This window comes from Helicoverpa armigera, chromosome 10 (genome assembly GCF_030705265.1).
Source record: "Helicoverpa armigera isolate CAAS_96S chromosome 10, ASM3070526v1, whole genome shotgun sequence".
Taxonomy (NCBI): Eukaryota; Metazoa; Arthropoda; class Insecta; order Lepidoptera; family Noctuidae; genus Helicoverpa; species Helicoverpa armigera.
Window position 1 is genome coordinate 8,835,710 of NC_087129.1, and position 17,301 is coordinate 8,853,010.

General features: G+C 35.8%; 2 protein-coding genes across 2 annotated transcripts; one reads left to right on the forward strand and one right to left on the reverse strand.

The window, feature by feature from the left end:
* Positions 1–4,552: 4,552 nt before the first annotated feature.
* LOC110378359 (retinal rod rhodopsin-sensitive cGMP 3',5'-cyclic phosphodiesterase subunit delta) lies at positions 4,553–6,212 on the reverse strand. Its single transcript, XM_021337571.3, has 5 exons — positions 5,999–6,212; positions 5,625–5,656; positions 5,375–5,526; positions 4,930–5,066; positions 4,553–4,668 (listed from the first exon to the last, which is right to left on the reverse strand). The coding sequence occupies exons 1-5, from the start codon at positions 6,067–6,069 to the stop codon at positions 4,587–4,589; spliced, it is 474 nt and encodes a 157-aa protein (XP_021193246.1). The 5' UTR covers positions 6,070–6,212; the 3' UTR covers positions 4,553–4,586.
* Positions 6,213–6,634: 422 nt separating this feature from the next.
* On the forward strand, positions 6,635–17,199 carry Ube3a (Ubiquitin protein ligase E3A). Its single transcript, XM_064036676.1, has 16 exons — positions 6,635–6,883; positions 7,111–7,324; positions 7,769–7,899; positions 8,203–8,369; positions 9,151–9,330; positions 9,587–9,702; positions 10,152–10,368; positions 10,814–10,983; positions 11,385–11,553; positions 11,963–12,097; positions 12,517–12,719; positions 13,381–13,562; positions 14,002–14,170; positions 14,661–14,828; positions 15,772–15,927; positions 16,766–17,199. The coding sequence occupies exons 1-16, from the start codon at positions 6,849–6,851 to the stop codon at positions 17,102–17,104; spliced, it is 2,751 nt and encodes a 916-aa protein (XP_063892746.1). The 5' UTR covers positions 6,635–6,848; the 3' UTR covers positions 17,105–17,199.
* The last annotated feature ends 102 nt before the right edge of the window (positions 17,200–17,301 follow it).

Genomic DNA, 17,301 nt, shown 5'->3' on the forward strand with positions numbered 1-17,301 from the left:
TAACTATCAACCGATAAGAAGATATAGGGTATTCATAACTTAACATATTGTTCACAATTTGAACCCAGTCTAACTACATTTGTGTCAATTAGGTTAGAGCCCAGTTTGTTTTAGATAACACCACTCTAGTCATAAGTTGAATGAATTCTAAAAATAGATAGGTAAATAACCTTACCTACTAATCAAAAGGCGTTAGATATCGTCGTCCATGTTCCTCGCGTGTTTATGCCTCTATTTACATTTTACAGCTTCATCAAGATCTGTTAGGGTGAAGCTAGACTAGTTTGTCCGATGACGCACGGAACTGTTCCTACATTGGACACGTGTCTAAGGATTAGGCGGTGTGCCCACGTCTTTATGTATACGAACGTGTTACTCTCCCTAGGGTTGTTGATGGTTGAATTACTAAATCATAACTGTTCCCATAGAAGTCTTGCCTCGTTTGGCTGCACCGAAATGACCCTAGCTAGATGGATGAAAGTAGACAGATTGACAGATAGATACATTCTCACAATGTAGGTGATAAGATGGAGAAGAATATAAAAGAGCTAAAAGAGCGCAATAGGTAGAATACCTAGGTACCTACTTACATTAGTAAATGTAAAGTGAAATAAAAACCCAAATAAAATGAGAATGCATGAGCAGAAATACATAAAAGGTTTACACAGCAATTCAGGTGGATTTTCGGTAAAACAATTTGCAATTTGATGAATAACCTTTACCGCTCCGGCACGTGTAAAGCGGTTTCATGAATTAAACCCAGAATTTGAAACACGTGTTCCGTTCGGTGCAATTTCCTGGAACTGACAATTGCTATTGTAAATTAATGAACTTCCACTAAAGTTGGAAATACTGGGTATTCAGGTGGGTAGTTACAGTGTACGAATTCATGGTGATATTCGATTTTCCTAATCATCATTCTAGCTTTTCCGAGAAAAGGAACTTATACTAGATACTTACTAAATTCTTAGGTACTTATTATGATCTACACAAGATTATGGTAGTACATGTATTTAAGGATAGAAAGATAAGATACGGTAAATCAGCTCTTAATTGAACTGAAACGCTAACCGTTATCATTAGTTTTATGACCACGTCAAGAGGAACGATTCACCAACAAAAAAAATATGACCTGTGCGTAAGAAATGTCAAATGAGGAATGAGGCAGCTGTGTCGAATGATACGCCACAAACACAAGAAGTTAAGTGTTAATGGGAAGTTCATAAAATTTCCGGTACCGCGTCGTAGATGATATCATTACGTTGGAATTGGTAGGGTCAGAGGCTCGCACCACTGTTGACGAGGGAACAAGGACGACTGAAATAGATCTTTAGGTATCTGAGAGAATTGTTTGCTAGTTTTTGTAGACCCCTTGCCTTCTAAGACAATAACAGAAGCGTCCGGTTACAATATATTTTCCAGTCGGATGTATTATTTGGTAGACATGTTATTACGGTGTTTTTGTGTAGTTATTATGTTTGAAAGCTTGAAGGATCCCACACGTTATCAATTGATCTGGTTAGGAAAAGAAGGATCGTAAAATTTTATGATCGGATGACTGGATTAAACTACTCTCTACCGAACTACCGTGAGATCGGATGCATATGCTAGGTGCTACAAGACGGGATGCTCTTACCTCAATATTCATTATTAACGATTTGAAGTAGATACTAATAAGGCAAACAGGTCTCAGAAGCAACAAAATCAAAATATAGTGTGAGAAAAAAGATTGAAAAACCATAAACAATTAATCGTTACAGTTTTTATCACGAATGGAGGTGAGCGGTGGCTACAATCAAATTATATGAACCGATTTACATGTCATCAAGCTACTACTATTAATTATTCATCACTAATTAGCAGTTTTGTATGGGAGCCAGGCGGCAGATCTGAGCGCTCGTTCATGCCGGAAACAGGAAGAGAGCAATCAACATTCCTAAAAATATCACACATTTGGTGTTCATCCGGCGAACTGGCTGCGGCGGCGGCTGCGACTTCAAAATGTGGACTAATTTAATACTTACCTGTCAGTAACGTTACAAAGAACATGCTAACTTGGTAATGGTTTGCTTTACTTCTCAGAAGATAATTTGATTTCAAATATGCACACTGTGCGCTGGTTTTAGAAAAAACGAGCTGTGATTTACCACGTGGTATCAGGAAAAAAAGAGATCCAAAAGTAAATTGTTCAGTGTCAAAGATTTTTTTTGGTAGCTATTGATTTCATCATCCTATAGTAGGTGTCCACCCGATGTTGCTTATCTGAATACTAACCTATCTATGACCGTTTTTCCACATGGCTGCTCCAATTTTAAGAATTCTTGTAAATAAATAACAACGGCGCGTATCAACTGCCACCTAAACCTTATGTGTATATACTTAGGTAGCTTATCGTTACATTACAATGTGTAATAGCTGTAACCGATAACATCGACCTTCCTATCGAAAAAAGCGTTCAATTTTTATCATAATGTCATCGTAATAATTATTATTGTTCGGTGGCCACGACTAATATTACTTACAATTCCCAACAAGTCCGAGTCTAGTACTCGCCGGCACATAATTAGATAATTTCTATTATTTATATGCGAAGTGTCGTGTGTGATGCGCATCGAAACGAGTGTGCTTCCTCCGGCGTCGGTTGTACGAAGAAATCCGTCGATCGCTTCTAACTAAAGAGGATGTACGCATCGCCAGCAATGACTTCATTTACAAAAAGTTCCTGTCGTGAGTGCTCCTCCGTGCTGGCTTTTCCTGCAGTGACGAGCCACGTAAAGCGCTTTTCATTTCCTCTATGGTAATATCATTAAACGTGTCAGCGTACTAATGAGATACGGGATTGGTCACGATTTACCAATACAAGAACTCGCATTGATTGTTATAACTCGCATGAATGGAACTATTCATTTATAAAGAGGATGTGAGAATCTTGTATCGTAGGTAATTCACGTGCGACAGGTAAATGCCTACTATTGTATACGCATAATCAATTGAAGTTGTTTTATTAATGAATCATTTCAAATTTAACCGACCTTAGATAATTTTCTGGAGTTGATTAGAACTATGGTTTAATGTTTCACCACAGAAACATTATGAATTTGTTTGGTATCTAATTTAGCTTTAAAATTAAGTAACTACTCCATATGTTCCATACTTTTGCCTGTGGGCCACATGCTGTTAGGCAATGGACAATAGGTACCTGGACATGAATAACTCACATCTGATACAAGTCCTTTATAACAAAAGCATAGGTTAATAAAGAATGGATCTTTCCACTAAGTTTCCTTGTATCCTACACGAATACTCGAGTACCTAATCTCATATGAATATGGAAATTGATAATGTGGGTAGTATGCACAGTTTACTCGTAATGTGACGCGCAACGCCATCTAGTAGTACTTAGAGACACTAAGTGGTTGTAGTAAACGTGGAGGATTAAAACATGGAAAGCACAGATTTATTTACAAAACTTGGTCAGAATTGTTATTCATAATATTAAAGAGAAAATAAATATTCAATCTCAATGTATATTGTGACGGTAGGTATAAAAACTGTCCAGTCGAAGCATCGCGCAGATGTATAGACAGAAATCAAGTTTTGTTCATCACAAATGATAGATGGCGTGCAAATAAGTCACCTGGATAAAGAGTAGCCCATTTCATATACCTACGTATATAACACTGAAAACTTTTTGGAGAAGAGGCATCGACATCGCTATTTCCTAAAAATATATGACCTAGGAATAGCTCATAGATCCGTATGTGACCATACTGACTAAGTTCTGACTAACACGAATTTTAAGGTAATTTATGCTAGTCAACATTAAGCAACGATTAAGGATTATCAAGATAACTGGTTTAAAATATAAGGTCCTCAAAAGAAACACATTTCATAGGCGAACCTTACTAATCATGTATTTAAAACTTAAAATCTATAATACTCATAAATATTACATTACAATTAATTTCCTGTACGTTGAATTATGATTATGTATATTTTAAACAATTACTCAAGATATTTGAAATGAAATGTATTCACTAATTCACAAAGTTTGTCATTTAAACTCAACAAAATTTTATTTCTAGTTACAATAAAAAGCCTTAAAGCAAAGTCGGGTGTCTCAAATGCATATATTTTTGAAGTGTTTGAAAAACATAAAACTTAAATAGTGTATCTTACAAAAATTTGAGAAGCTACTTACTACACTATAGAACAATAGAAAATGCTTCTTATAAAAAATAATTATAAAAGCTATAAGTAGGTGTAAGTAAGTACTTAGAGATATTTTTATTCAATTGACAATTATATTTTCTATGAAGACTTACTGGCATATGTGGAAGGTATTTTAGGAATGTTTTTCTTGATTTCTAATCAAATGTTACCAACCACGAGGGGAAATAGTGTAAGCCTTAGACAACTATAAGTATAGACCGATTTCAAAACCAAATCGTAAGGTCACTTGTGATTTTGAATCGAACAGGACGAAATAACAATTCAATAGAAGATTGTAACAAAAATATTAGGATTGTAGGAAATGCATTAAAAGTATGTCTGACTAGTAAATGCTTTGTTTGTGTGACAATAAATTACACGTAGAAAAGTCGTACGCGCGATGTGGTTATCAGCAGATCTCCATCGAAGAACTTGGTTTCAATGACGACATTGCCACTGAAAAATTAAATAAAAAAAGAATGTTAATACATTACTTGGGATTTTTGCACTTTTATAGTTTTTACGAAAAAAAAATACCAAGTAAATAAGAAAACACATAGTACATATACATTTGACAAGGACAGCATACCATCTGCAGTCAAGGCATATACATAAATCAATTTTTTCATCAGGGCATTCTCAATAGTTTTATTGCATTATATTACGCAATCTCAGTAAAATATGGTGAATATAATAATGTGGTCCTTGTATACTCACTTGAGGACATTAGCAGGCATCATCTGAGATTCAGGAGCAGATTCAATAACTGATTGCCAAGTATTAGTAGAGTTGGGGATGACGTAGCCAAACTCGAAGAACCATTCCTCCAAGCATCTCCCCTTGAACAGGACTTTCTGAAAAGGTATACAAAAATCTTCTTTATAAAGAGCTTCCATGTGCAATTTCACTGCTTACTGAAAGAACAAAATACTTCAGGAAACTGATAAAAAGTAATTTATGCACCAGTGGCATAAAAGTATGGTCCATTTTAGAGCTCGTCAATGTGCATTATTCTATAATGGTTGGTTTTCAATGTCATAAATATTTTTTATTTTTGGTGTTTATTAGGCAATAATCTTACCAAGTTATGTCCAGATTATGGTATATTTTATTCAAGGTAAGGAGGACAAAAAAATACTTAAACAAATAATGTGTAAAGTACCTGCTCCAAACGGAAGCGCTCCATAGACTCAATAGAGCTGAAGTTCATTTCACGGGACACCACTCTACACTTGAGGATGCGCTTGGGGACACGCGCCTCGTGCTCCAGGTCAGGACTTGACATATCTTCATTGTTCTGCCAGAGGATCTTACCTGGAATTAGCATGTTACATTTAGTTTTAAATCTGCACTTTAAGACTATTGTATTAAAGTATTAGTTCGGTGATATAATTAAAAGGGCTTAAACTCACCTGTATCAGCATCTCGCAAATTCATCCAATTTCTGTTTTATGTTATTGTTAAGAACATTACATTCAATGGTATCCTTAGGATAAACGTAGGTTGTACATATGAAAAGACAAATGGGATGTTAACGAATTTGAATGAGAAGTTCAAAGTTTTTCAATGGAGAAACCATGGCTATATATATTTAAGTAGTATATAGTAATTTGTTTGACTTAATTACTGAATCAATACAAAACATTAAACAGCTGCTGACTAATTTCCATTTTCAGAATCAAGATACAGGTACTTACAACACCTCAGTGTATTTATGCTGGAGCTTAAATGTTACATAAAATATGTTCTCATCACGCAATATTGACCCAAAGTTAAAAAAGGATACACTTGAAAGCCTTTCAGGATCGTCTCCACGCGGTCTTGTCTTGCTTCTTCGACGGGTAAAACTTCCGTCATGGTGCCTGCTATTTCCTTCTACTCGGTTATACGAGAAATATCGTAAATTGAACACCCTGTAATATTTTTTGGATTTTTGCACAACAATAATCAACTCAACCCACAACACAAAACGCTGACAACAGTGACATTTATCATTTCTGACGTGACCGCTAGGCAGATAAAAAATCGGATACAGGCAAAATAGTCCTAAAAACAAAATCAGTGTCACGTTAAATAAATCTGAGAAATTATGTAGCACATAAAATGAATTCGGTAAATAAAAGCAATTTTATTGCACCAAAACAAATACCATATGAGGTAGTTCAGAGATGTGGTACCAAACTGTTTCAAAAAATAAATAAAGCAGTAAAGATGGATGATCCGTTTTACACTAACTTAGTATTTCAAGAATGTTATGAATTCTCTTTCAAAAATTAATTTTTGTTACTGTTACAATGGAGAAGGATCTTCGAATCGAAACCTTACGTTTTTTACACGTTTTTGATTTCAATACCTTTTGTGTTTGCTCTTTATTCGTATCATCAGACTTTGGAAACAAAGGATTGAACAATTCTGCGTGTAAAGTTTTGCAAAAATCCAATATGGTTGATTTGATTGACAGAAAATAGAATAGAATGGAAGAGAATAGAACAGTTGTTGGTATTTTTGTATACCTGCAAGGTAATTCAAGAAAACAATAAGGGGATTAGATACCTGGCGGATGTACAGGTTTAACCAATTGCATTTATGTAACGTATCGATTGGGAGTTGTTTTGAATCGGAGAGCATAAATTTCTATGAACTCGAAAAGCGAAACTGACGAAGCTTCAAGGTAATTTTATTTGTCTTATTTTTTAAAGTTTAAAATTTTATAGTCATCTGCGTTCAATTCCATTATAATATCATCAAATAAAATGTTTATGACTATAATTATCTGATGCGTAATAATAACAAAGGTTAGGTTAGGCATTACTTGCTATTTTCGTTCTTTGTTTTGTGCTGAAATTGCGTCGCATCGGCAGGAGGAATCGTGTACAATGTTTGTGTGTGTATTTGAAGGGGGAGCGAAGCATCATCGTCAAAAAACCAAACCCCGAATAACAGTGAGGAGGAAGGTACGTCCAGTTTATGCCCTGGCACAGTAACCAACCGTTCTCAAGACATTATGAAGCGCGCTGCCGCTAGACAGCTGATCGAGAGGTACTTCTATCAGCTTCTGGATGGCTGTGGCAATGCTAACTGCGACAATCAGTACTGTGCATCAAGTGGAGAGGTATTGCACTTACAATCTTTTAATAATCTGGTTTGTTTACATCAAATGTATACCTAGATCTTATCATACTCACTAATCACTGATAGTACTCAAAACTCAGTCAATTATTCAAAATAATAATGTAAATTGAAACAAAATACTATTACCTATCTCCAACTGAAATTGATCTGAAACTCATCTGTAATTAAAAAAAACTATTGTTGTATCTATTTTCTTATTAGGTACGCTGTATGCAGGTCTATGTCTTAGTACACATGATTTGGATACCTGTTGCCAGAATTTCTAATCAGAAAGTGAACATTTTATCAGTACAGACTATTTGAGCAAGGGATAAATTAGTGAGGAATTGAGGAATATTTTTATCCAGTGTCCAAATATCAAAATCTAGACTTATTGCTTAAAAAAATGTTTTACAAATAAATATTCTTTTTCTTATTTATTTAGGCCAGGAATCTATCACCAAATGAGGCAGCTGCAGAGGCCATAAAACTATTTTACAAAGAGGCCCGACTATGTGACACACTGCCCAACAAAGTTCCTCGCACAGAGGCCAGTGGCTGTGATTCTAGTGCTAGGTGAGTATCCATTGTTTATTTAATTTGAAATTACCAATATTCAGTAGTTTAATAAGCAATTTCCAGCCTTACTGCTATGGAAATAAAGTTGATTTTTGAATGAAAGAGATAGGATTCAGTTTTGCTAACCATTTTGATAATGAAAGTTGCAATGTCAGCGTTCTCTGTATTACAACTTGGCAGTTGTACATTTTATTGTTTGTACCAACAACAATTTGGGTCTTTTCCAAACTCAAGTGATAAAATAAAATAATTCTTTAAAAGATTTTTAATGGTGTGCTACAATTTTTTTTTTGTATTCAGCACAACATGTAACACATCAAGTGCGAAAGACAAAGATGACAACAAGAGCAAGGAGGCCCAGCCTTCGAGCACGACGGTAGCGAAGGAGAGCACCTCCAAGGAGGAGGAACCACAAACTAGTCATAATATATCTCACCAAGAGGAGTCCAAAACTCGTAGTCATAACAGTAAGAACTTTTTCGTATTTTATGTAACACCTCCAGGAGACGTGGCTCGCGAGTGGCCAGCAACTAGGCAAGGCCACGTGTTGCCAAAGCAACAATGATTAAAGTATGTGAATGCATGAAAACGTTTCCGAGGCACGCGACAGCAGCGCGCGGCTCGCGACATTCGCCCGTTTCCGAATTGTACCTTTAATCTTTTACATTATGCATAGATAGAGAGTAAAAATAGATTTATCCAACAGTTTGACTGTTGTTAAGCCACTAGTAGCCAATTTTGGATAATGCTAATTTATGAGGAGAACAGTACAATATAGCTTACTTTTCTCTGAGCAATGGGATAGCACCTTGTTTTTAATTTAAACATTGCAGGCTTTGTACCTCATGCTTTCGTCATTCGATGTGGCTGCTTTTAAGCTCAATGTAACAACATAATTAAAATGCACAATAACAATTAGGTCCCATTACATATAATTACTTTCACAGGTACTTACAAAAGCTCTCAACATTATTAATACCTGCTAACCCTAATGAGTTACTACTTAAAAGAGTGCATAATTTGATATTGTAACCTATCACACTCAACTTAAAATTAGTTTTAATTACTAATTAAGTTAATGACTTTTTACTTAGTCTTATTTAAACAAATACATCTCCCTATTCCAAGTCATTAACGTTTGTGTTTTTGTACTGAATACTTGCTTCTGCCAAGAACTTTTAAAAATGGATACAGAGAATTTTATATGGCTGGTGAAAAAACTTGACGATTTGATACTTTCGTTGTTAGATGGTGCCCCGTTAACGGAGGAGCGTATGTATGAGCTCTGTGAAGAGTGCTTGCAGACTAAAGTCCGACAGCCGTTGATCAGAGCTCTAGGGGAAGCGTTTACACAACCCGCCATACTAGCCAGGTGTTTTGCCAGCAAGGTGGTCGAAAATATTGATGAAGATGGGAAGATGATTGAAGGTGAGTTGGCTTTTGTTATACAGGCTGTGTTTCGATTTTAGGCTTTATTTCAATAAGCACAATGTCGATAATAGTTTGAAACTTAAAAAGTCTTTTCCATACACTCTGTGTTGGCCACAGGCATTCTAAGTTTACTCCGGGAAGTAAATAAGCCGTATTTTTCTAGCGCTAAAAGCAAATATTCAAAGCTTTCTGAGAATCGAAAGTTGGCTTACACATGAGATATGATATGATAGTGAGAAAATTATGTTTGTAGATAAGGAATCAAAAGCAATGTGTTTATCAAGTGATCCGGACAAGGATGTGGACAGTGTTGCGGGGCCCGAGTTAGACGTACCCGCGTGTCGCAGAGCCTTTCAGTACCTTGCCAAAGTGAGTAAAATTTCTAGATTGTACCTTAAACTCTTGAGATCATGATATCACCACACCAGAGAAGGATCCGATTTGAGCATGCAACCTTTTATATTTTTATCAGCATTTGAAATCATATAGCATCGTTATCTTCATGACATCTGTGGTCGACTCTTACTTGTATGTGCCTTAAGGTCCTTTACATAGAGTTGAATTTTCAATGTAGTACCTTATGATGGAAACTTTTTGTTACCCAACTACATAGAAATTTCAACTTTATTCCCATGGCATTAGGGTATATTATAATAAATTTGTCTCTTAAAACTATCCTGAAATGCCGTCCATGAAAACTTGTCCTAAAGCTACATAATTCATCTTTCTTGTGTTCTTTCATTATCTAGTATAAGTTCAAATATTGTCTAAATATTCCCATGGCATTCTTTATGTAGTAAGTCTAAATATCGTTGCAGGTGCCATCAGAATACTACAGTTCCGCCCTAGTGACGTCACTGAAGGCTTTAGCAGACAACATGTGCATAGACTTGCGACTGACGAAGAAAATGAGCATGGAGGATGCAGTCAATTGTTTTGTTATCGCGTTTGAAGTGCCAGATCTTGGATGCAGTGATTATTTAGAGATAGCATTGCCGGCCTTGTGTTTGGCTGCTGATCATTTGACGCTTAAAGGTAGGTTTGTAAATCTGTGTAGTACTTTAAGAAAGCATTTCATGCATGCGGAGTTTCTTGCCGATTCTCCATAAGACCGAGTCTTAGGAACCGTGCAACTGGTTTAACGTTTCGAATGAGCTTTCATAGGTCTATTTGAAATAAAGAAATTGACTTTGCCACGGCAATTTAAAAAGATATTACTTGAATTTGTCTCTTTAATCTATTGCGCAATTACGAAGATAAATGGTGCAATAAGAGAATGCGTTTATCCATCGTTTATGCTGAAAGGATTTAATAATAGGCGCCAAGGTTCTGAACATTGTTGGTGTTGCCGGTCTCAAAAAAATAAATAAGAATTAGTAACAAAAGTATCATAACAATTTTCTAATCTAGCTAAATAATTAGGTTATTAACAATAAAATCTTGCTTTCTTTGCATATTTTTCACAACATGATTTTTTTAGGTAAAGCTCGTTTAGCCCGCATATGGGCGCAGCACTGCAAGGACAGTCTACGCCACATCTTAGAGACACTACAGCAACTCATCACACTAAGAGTTATTTCTACAAATTACACGAGGCAGTTCCAAGTGCAAGAAGACGAAGTTGTTACACTCGCTACTAAGTTCATGAAGGTAGTTAATAATGTTTTAAATAAGTTTGCTTACTTAAATGTACCATTTCTGATTTTTGCGTATACTATTATGTTGATGACCTAAAAGTGAGAATTTGATGTGTAGTATGACTATGTACTGATTTAAATATGACCCTGGATTTGGTTCCTAATGACAGAACAAATGTTTTTGCATATACGCGATGCATCAAATGGTTGGTTTATGTACAGTGGCTAGCAAGTCAAGCTACTGTAATCGATTTTTAATGCAATTTCAACGTTATCCCTAAAGCATAAAGTTCAATTTCTATTGGCAAGATTTTCGAAGTTGTAGTAGCTTCATGTGCAGGGGACCGTTCTTCTTGTTCATTATAAAACAAACAACATTTTTGAAATTTTCTAACAAAAACATGGTTTCCACAGATAGTATACTACGCGAACATGTTAGCGGGTGTAATGGAGCCAAACAATTTACGCGAAGAGCCCATAGTGATCACAAGCCAACAGGACCCCTTGGAAAATGTACTGGGTCATTTATACCCACCTACATCTATGAAGGCCTCTAAGAATATGCAGCCGGATGACCCCTTAGGTAAATACTCTTATATATATTATGTTGAAATGGTTTATATATTTTATAACTATTGATAAACTAGTCGTTTTGGTTCATCTTGAAGTAGTCTTCACGTAACCTGTGAAAATATAGGTTATCGTACCTAGTTTTTTACCGACTTCCCAAAAAGGAGGAGCTTCTGAATTTGTTGGAGTTTTTAATATTTTTACTTCTGACGCAAAAAGAAGGTTGTCTATCTTTGTTTTTATATGGTGACTTAGTTATTTTTAATTTGAAAGTTGTGTGCACCTGAAATTAAAATATTTACGCAGGACTTATTATAATTGTAAACTTATATATGTGAGAGTATTTGTAAATAAGTTGTTGGTGTGCCTTGTAAATAAATAAATGGTGACTGTATCTAATATTAAATTGTTTCTTGTTTCAGCCATTGAATTAGATATAAATGTATTAGACGCTAGAAAGCCATACCTGCCATTTGAGGAATTTTACAACGAACCTCTTAGTGATACTATTGAAATGGATATAGACTTTGGTAATTTTAAGACGGAAATAAGTAAAGGTAAGATTATATTATTTTGACCAAATGTTTTTATGTAGTTTGGGCCTGTGTATGTTGGCAAACTTTGAATGAACATGTTTTTTAAACTGTTGCGCATTAGCAGCATATCATACATGGGGCGAGTTTGATGTTTCTAAATTGCTATTTCATATTAGTTTTTTTTACTTTGCCTTTTCCCTAAGTAAAATAAGCCTTCATATTTGGATCTCATGAAAAAGGCAGATCTAGATCTAATCTAGACACCTGTTATACCACAAGTAATTATAGTAATTAGTGTAAAATACTATTTTAAAAAATCTTACTTTACTCTTTCCACACAATATAAATAAGCGAATAAGTATATTATCTAATGTGAGTTTAAAAAACATGTTATTAAGTAGTACAAAATGCTGTTCATTTTCTATATATACAATTTCCAGGTAAAAAATTCGCCTTCCTCCGCTACCCATTCATCCTGACGGTAGCGACGAAGTCTCTCGGGCTGTACTACGAGAACCGCATCCGCATGTACTCGGAGCGGCGCGTGTCGCTGCTGCACGCGGTGGTGGGCGCGGCGCCGCCCATGCCCTTCCTCAGGCTCAAAGTTAGGAGGACGCATATTATTGATGATGCGTTGGTTGGGGTGAGTAAATAGAAGCTAGTTTTGGATAGTATGTATATCGGTACTATTTTGTAATAATATCACGGTGCCATAGTGGGTAAAGAACCAACCTCTCAAGTATGAGGGTGTGGGTTCGATTCCAGGTCAGTCAAGTATCAAACTTTTCCAAGTTTTTATGTACTTTCGAAGTATAACTTGAACACCAATCGCTGATAAAAAAGGTGAAGGAAAACATCTTGAGGAAACCTGGACTATATATTATAGTCTGAAATCACCAACCCGCATTGAGCAAGTGTTGTGATTAATGCACAATACTTCTCCGTGTGAGAGGAGGCCGGTACCCAGCAGTGGGACGATAAAAAGGCTGTAACATATAAACTGTAAACACTGTACCAATTTGGTAGTTTTTGACAAAGCTTCGTTGCCGATGTTAATATTTCGCCTGAAAATTGTTAGGACTAGTATACTTACTTACTAGTTTACTTTATGTAATGAAGATTGTAGTATATTCAAGGTTATATGCCTTGTAGTTATTGAATACCAATGCAGTTAAATTATATCAAATAGTCAATTTTCTTACATAAAGCAATAATTTAAATCGTCTTTTTAATCGTCAATAGATATATACCAAGCATTTTTTTTAACCGGCACATATCTTTCTACATTACATCTATTATTTCAGTTGGAAATGGTAGCCATGGAGAGGGCGTTGGATCTCAAGAAGCAGCTCGTGGTGGAGTTCGAAGGCGAACAGGGCGTCGACGAAGGAGGCGTCTCCAAGGAGTTCTTCCAGCTCATTGTGGAGGAAATATTCAACCCCGACTATGGAATGTTCACGCAGCATCCGGATTCACTTACTGTGTGGTATGGATTTTGAGCATTTTACTTTTAAAGATTTTTATGTCAATGCACTTTTAACCAAAATTTTCTGGTTAGATGAGAAAACTCTGGTGGAAAAAATTGAAATTTTATCTTATGCGATTATCTGCCGTAAAGTTGCACATTGACTTGCCTTACTTTTATGTATTTTTTTAAATTTTAACGTTGCGTACCAATAAATCTGACCTGGATAAACAAGTGCAACGTAAGATTTACAAAATAGGGTTCTAAAATGCATGGATACGTAGAGTACTATTCATTTAGACCAACTGGCATTATATTTGTTGCATACCAATAAATCCGATCGGGCTAAAAAGTGAACCTTAATACTAACAAAATAAAGTTGCAAATTGCATGCACACATATACCTCATTCCAAATAACATAACAACAAAATAGTAAATAAAATTACTTAAAATTTTCAGGTTCAACATGACCTCATTTGAAACAGAAGCGCAGTTCACGTTAATCGGCATAGTGCTAGGCCTCGCGATATACAACAATGTTATACTAGCTGTCAACTTCCCCATGGTTGTGTATAGGAAGCTTATGGGAAAGAAAGGGTCTTTCGAAGACTTGGCAGATTGGAATCCTGTGAGTATTCTATCCTTTTTTAGTGACTTCCCAAGAAATAATAGGTTTTTAATTCGAATGATTGTATGTTGCAGTCCAAATTGGCCTATCTAAATATTTAAGCCCATGGGATTCATTTTCTCATGGAATGACTGGACTATGAGAAAATGTTAAACTATCTTGTGCCACATTTATTTACTTTTTTTCCTTTCGGCTACCCAACGAGTCATTGAGATTACCATTAGTTCAAATTAAACTAAAGATAGTCGAATGAATAACTTGTGTTTTCCTAATCTACTATTGTATCTACTACTGGAATTAAACTTTCTAGCCTTCTTTTGCTGTGCCCTAACAGGGTACTACCTAATTACCCTATTGTAACATCTTTATAACTTTATGGTATGCAAATAAATATGAATATGAATTAAAAATAAAAGCCCTCAAAACGTTACTTTTCTATTCTGTGACATGTGTTTGTAAAATGAATAACAACTTCTTATTTCCGTTTCAGACGCTTTATAACGGTCTAAAAGACATGTTAGAGTATACAGGCAGTGATTTAGAAGAAATATATTATCAGACGTTCAGGATTTGTTATCAAGATGTGTTCGGAAATGCCATATTCCATGATCTCAAAGAGAATGGAGATGACATATTTGTCACACAAGAAAATAAAAGGGTGAGTATCTATCTTAAATATTATATATTTTTATTTAGGTAGAAAGTCGGTATGTTATAAGTACATACAATATCTGCTTAGCTCTCATTCACTGTCAAGGTATTATCAACATTGTCCTTATTGTAATAGTGTCTAAAATCAATTAACCGACTTTCGCATGTAGACGTTTCGATACTTTTAGTTTCATTTGTTTTGTTGACTTTGTAAAATGATCTTCGATACTTTCCACTATTGTATTTGAACCAGCCCCTTAGTACTTACTACAGTTTCATAATACAGCTTCAACATTTACAACATAAGCAAGCAGTGCCTTTATACTTGATCGTTTTATTAGGGTTCCGTAGCCAAAATGGCAAAAACGGAACCCTTATAGTTTCGTCATGTCCGTCTGTCCGTCTGTCACAGCCGATTTACTCGGAAACTATAAGTACTACAGTGATGAAATTTGATGGGAATATGTGTTGTATGAACCGCTACAAAAATATGACACTAAATAGTAAAAAAAAGAATTGGGGGTGGGGCCCCCCATACATGTAACTGAGGGATGAAATTTTTTTTTTCGATGTACATACCCGTGTGGGGTATCAATGGAAAGGTCTTTTAAAATGATATAAAGTTTTCTAAAAAACATTTTTCTTAAAGTGAACGGTTTTTGAGATATCAGCTCTCAAAGTCGTAAAAAGTATGTCCCCCCCCCTCTATTTTTATAACTACGGGGTATAAAATTCTAAAAAAAATAGAGGTGATGCATGCTAATTAACTCTTTCAACGATTTTTGGTTTGATCAAAGTATCTCTTATAGTTTTTGAGATAGGTTGATTTAACTGTAATTTACGGAACCCTTCGTGCACGAGTCCGACTCGCACTTGGCCGGTTTTTTTTCTTCTTGTATCATAAACTGTTTTAAACAAAATAAATAAAACAATCTCATATATTTTTCCAGGAATTCGTAGAGCTGTACGCGGATTTCCTGCTGAACGAGTCAGTGGAGACGCAGTTCCGCGCGTTCCGTCGCGGCTTCCTCATGGTGACGGACGAGAGCCCGCTCGCCGCGCTCTTCCGACCTGAAGAGGTCGAGATGCTGGTCTGCGGCAGCAAGGTACGTCACGTCACTGTTCATGTTCTTAGATTTTTTGGTTTGAATAGGAATTCCTCCAGTTTTGTTTATAGAACTTTTTTGTTTGTACAATGATTAAGTTTCATGTGAAAATGTACAAAAATAATCTTGCCAATCTTGGTGTTGGTTTTAATGTAATGAGGGTTTTCGATACTTTTTCTGCCGCCAGGCGGCGCTTCGTATGCGTCAGGTCCAAACAGCTGTCAAATAGTATGGAATTGTAGGGTCCGAACTTATTGTTTATTGAAATTCTGTTATATTGGAAGTGTTATTGATTTTATTATGGACTACGGTCAGAATAAGGTTTCCGAACTAAAAATTGAGCTAAGAGAGAGGGTGCAAAAGTCACTGGTACTAAGGAAAAGCTTGTTGAAAAATTTGTTAACACAATATGATTTAGTTTTTTTTATTTACTCAACCTCAATAGTAAAACAATAATGCAGTGCTTTAATTATAAAATAAAAAAAAAACACTAAAATCGTTCACTATTCATAGTAAAGATAAGCACTTTGACAGTTACCTGGACCTGACGACTCGGTGCTGCCACCTCGTGGACGCCATTTTAGAAAACCCTCATTAGGTACGAATGTACGAGAAATGTAGTCAAAGTCAAAACGTTTATTTGCGGTTATGACGCATTTAGTACACAACAGACAAGCAATATACATACAAAACACGTAAATATATATGTATGGTATAAAATGGTAGTCGAGCACGATACTATCATTAATTTTTCTCCTGGATGGGTTATATACACACACATACACACAATGGCAATCATCTAACACACGAATCACTCAAACTTATACAATGTTTACAGAACTTCGACTTCAACGAGCTAGAGAAATCGACGGAATACGACGGCGGATACACGGCGGAGTCTCAAACGATAAAGGATTTCTGGAGCATCGTACACAGCTTGTCGCTGGACGACAAACGAAAGCTCCTGCAATTCACCACCGGCTCCGACAGAGTTCCCGTCGGGGGTTTAAGTCATCTTAAACTTGTTATAGCAAGAAATGGCCCCGACTGCGACCGCCTACCCACTGCCCATACATGCTTCAACGTCCTACTGCTACCCGAGTACGAGACCAAGGACAAACTACAAGACAGACTGATGAAAGCAATAAGTTACTCGAAAGGCTTCGGAATGCTTTAAAGCGCTTAGACGACGTTGAACAAACATTTGTTGTAAATGAGCCGTATGGTCTTTGTAACATTAATAAATGAAGTTTGTTTTATTTATACACTTAATTGTTGTTTTATTGGAAATTGCAGAATCCTCCGTAACGCCGCTATAAACGTCATCATCAAAGGTTAAAATGGCAGTGTCCTACATTGTTTTTAAATAAAACA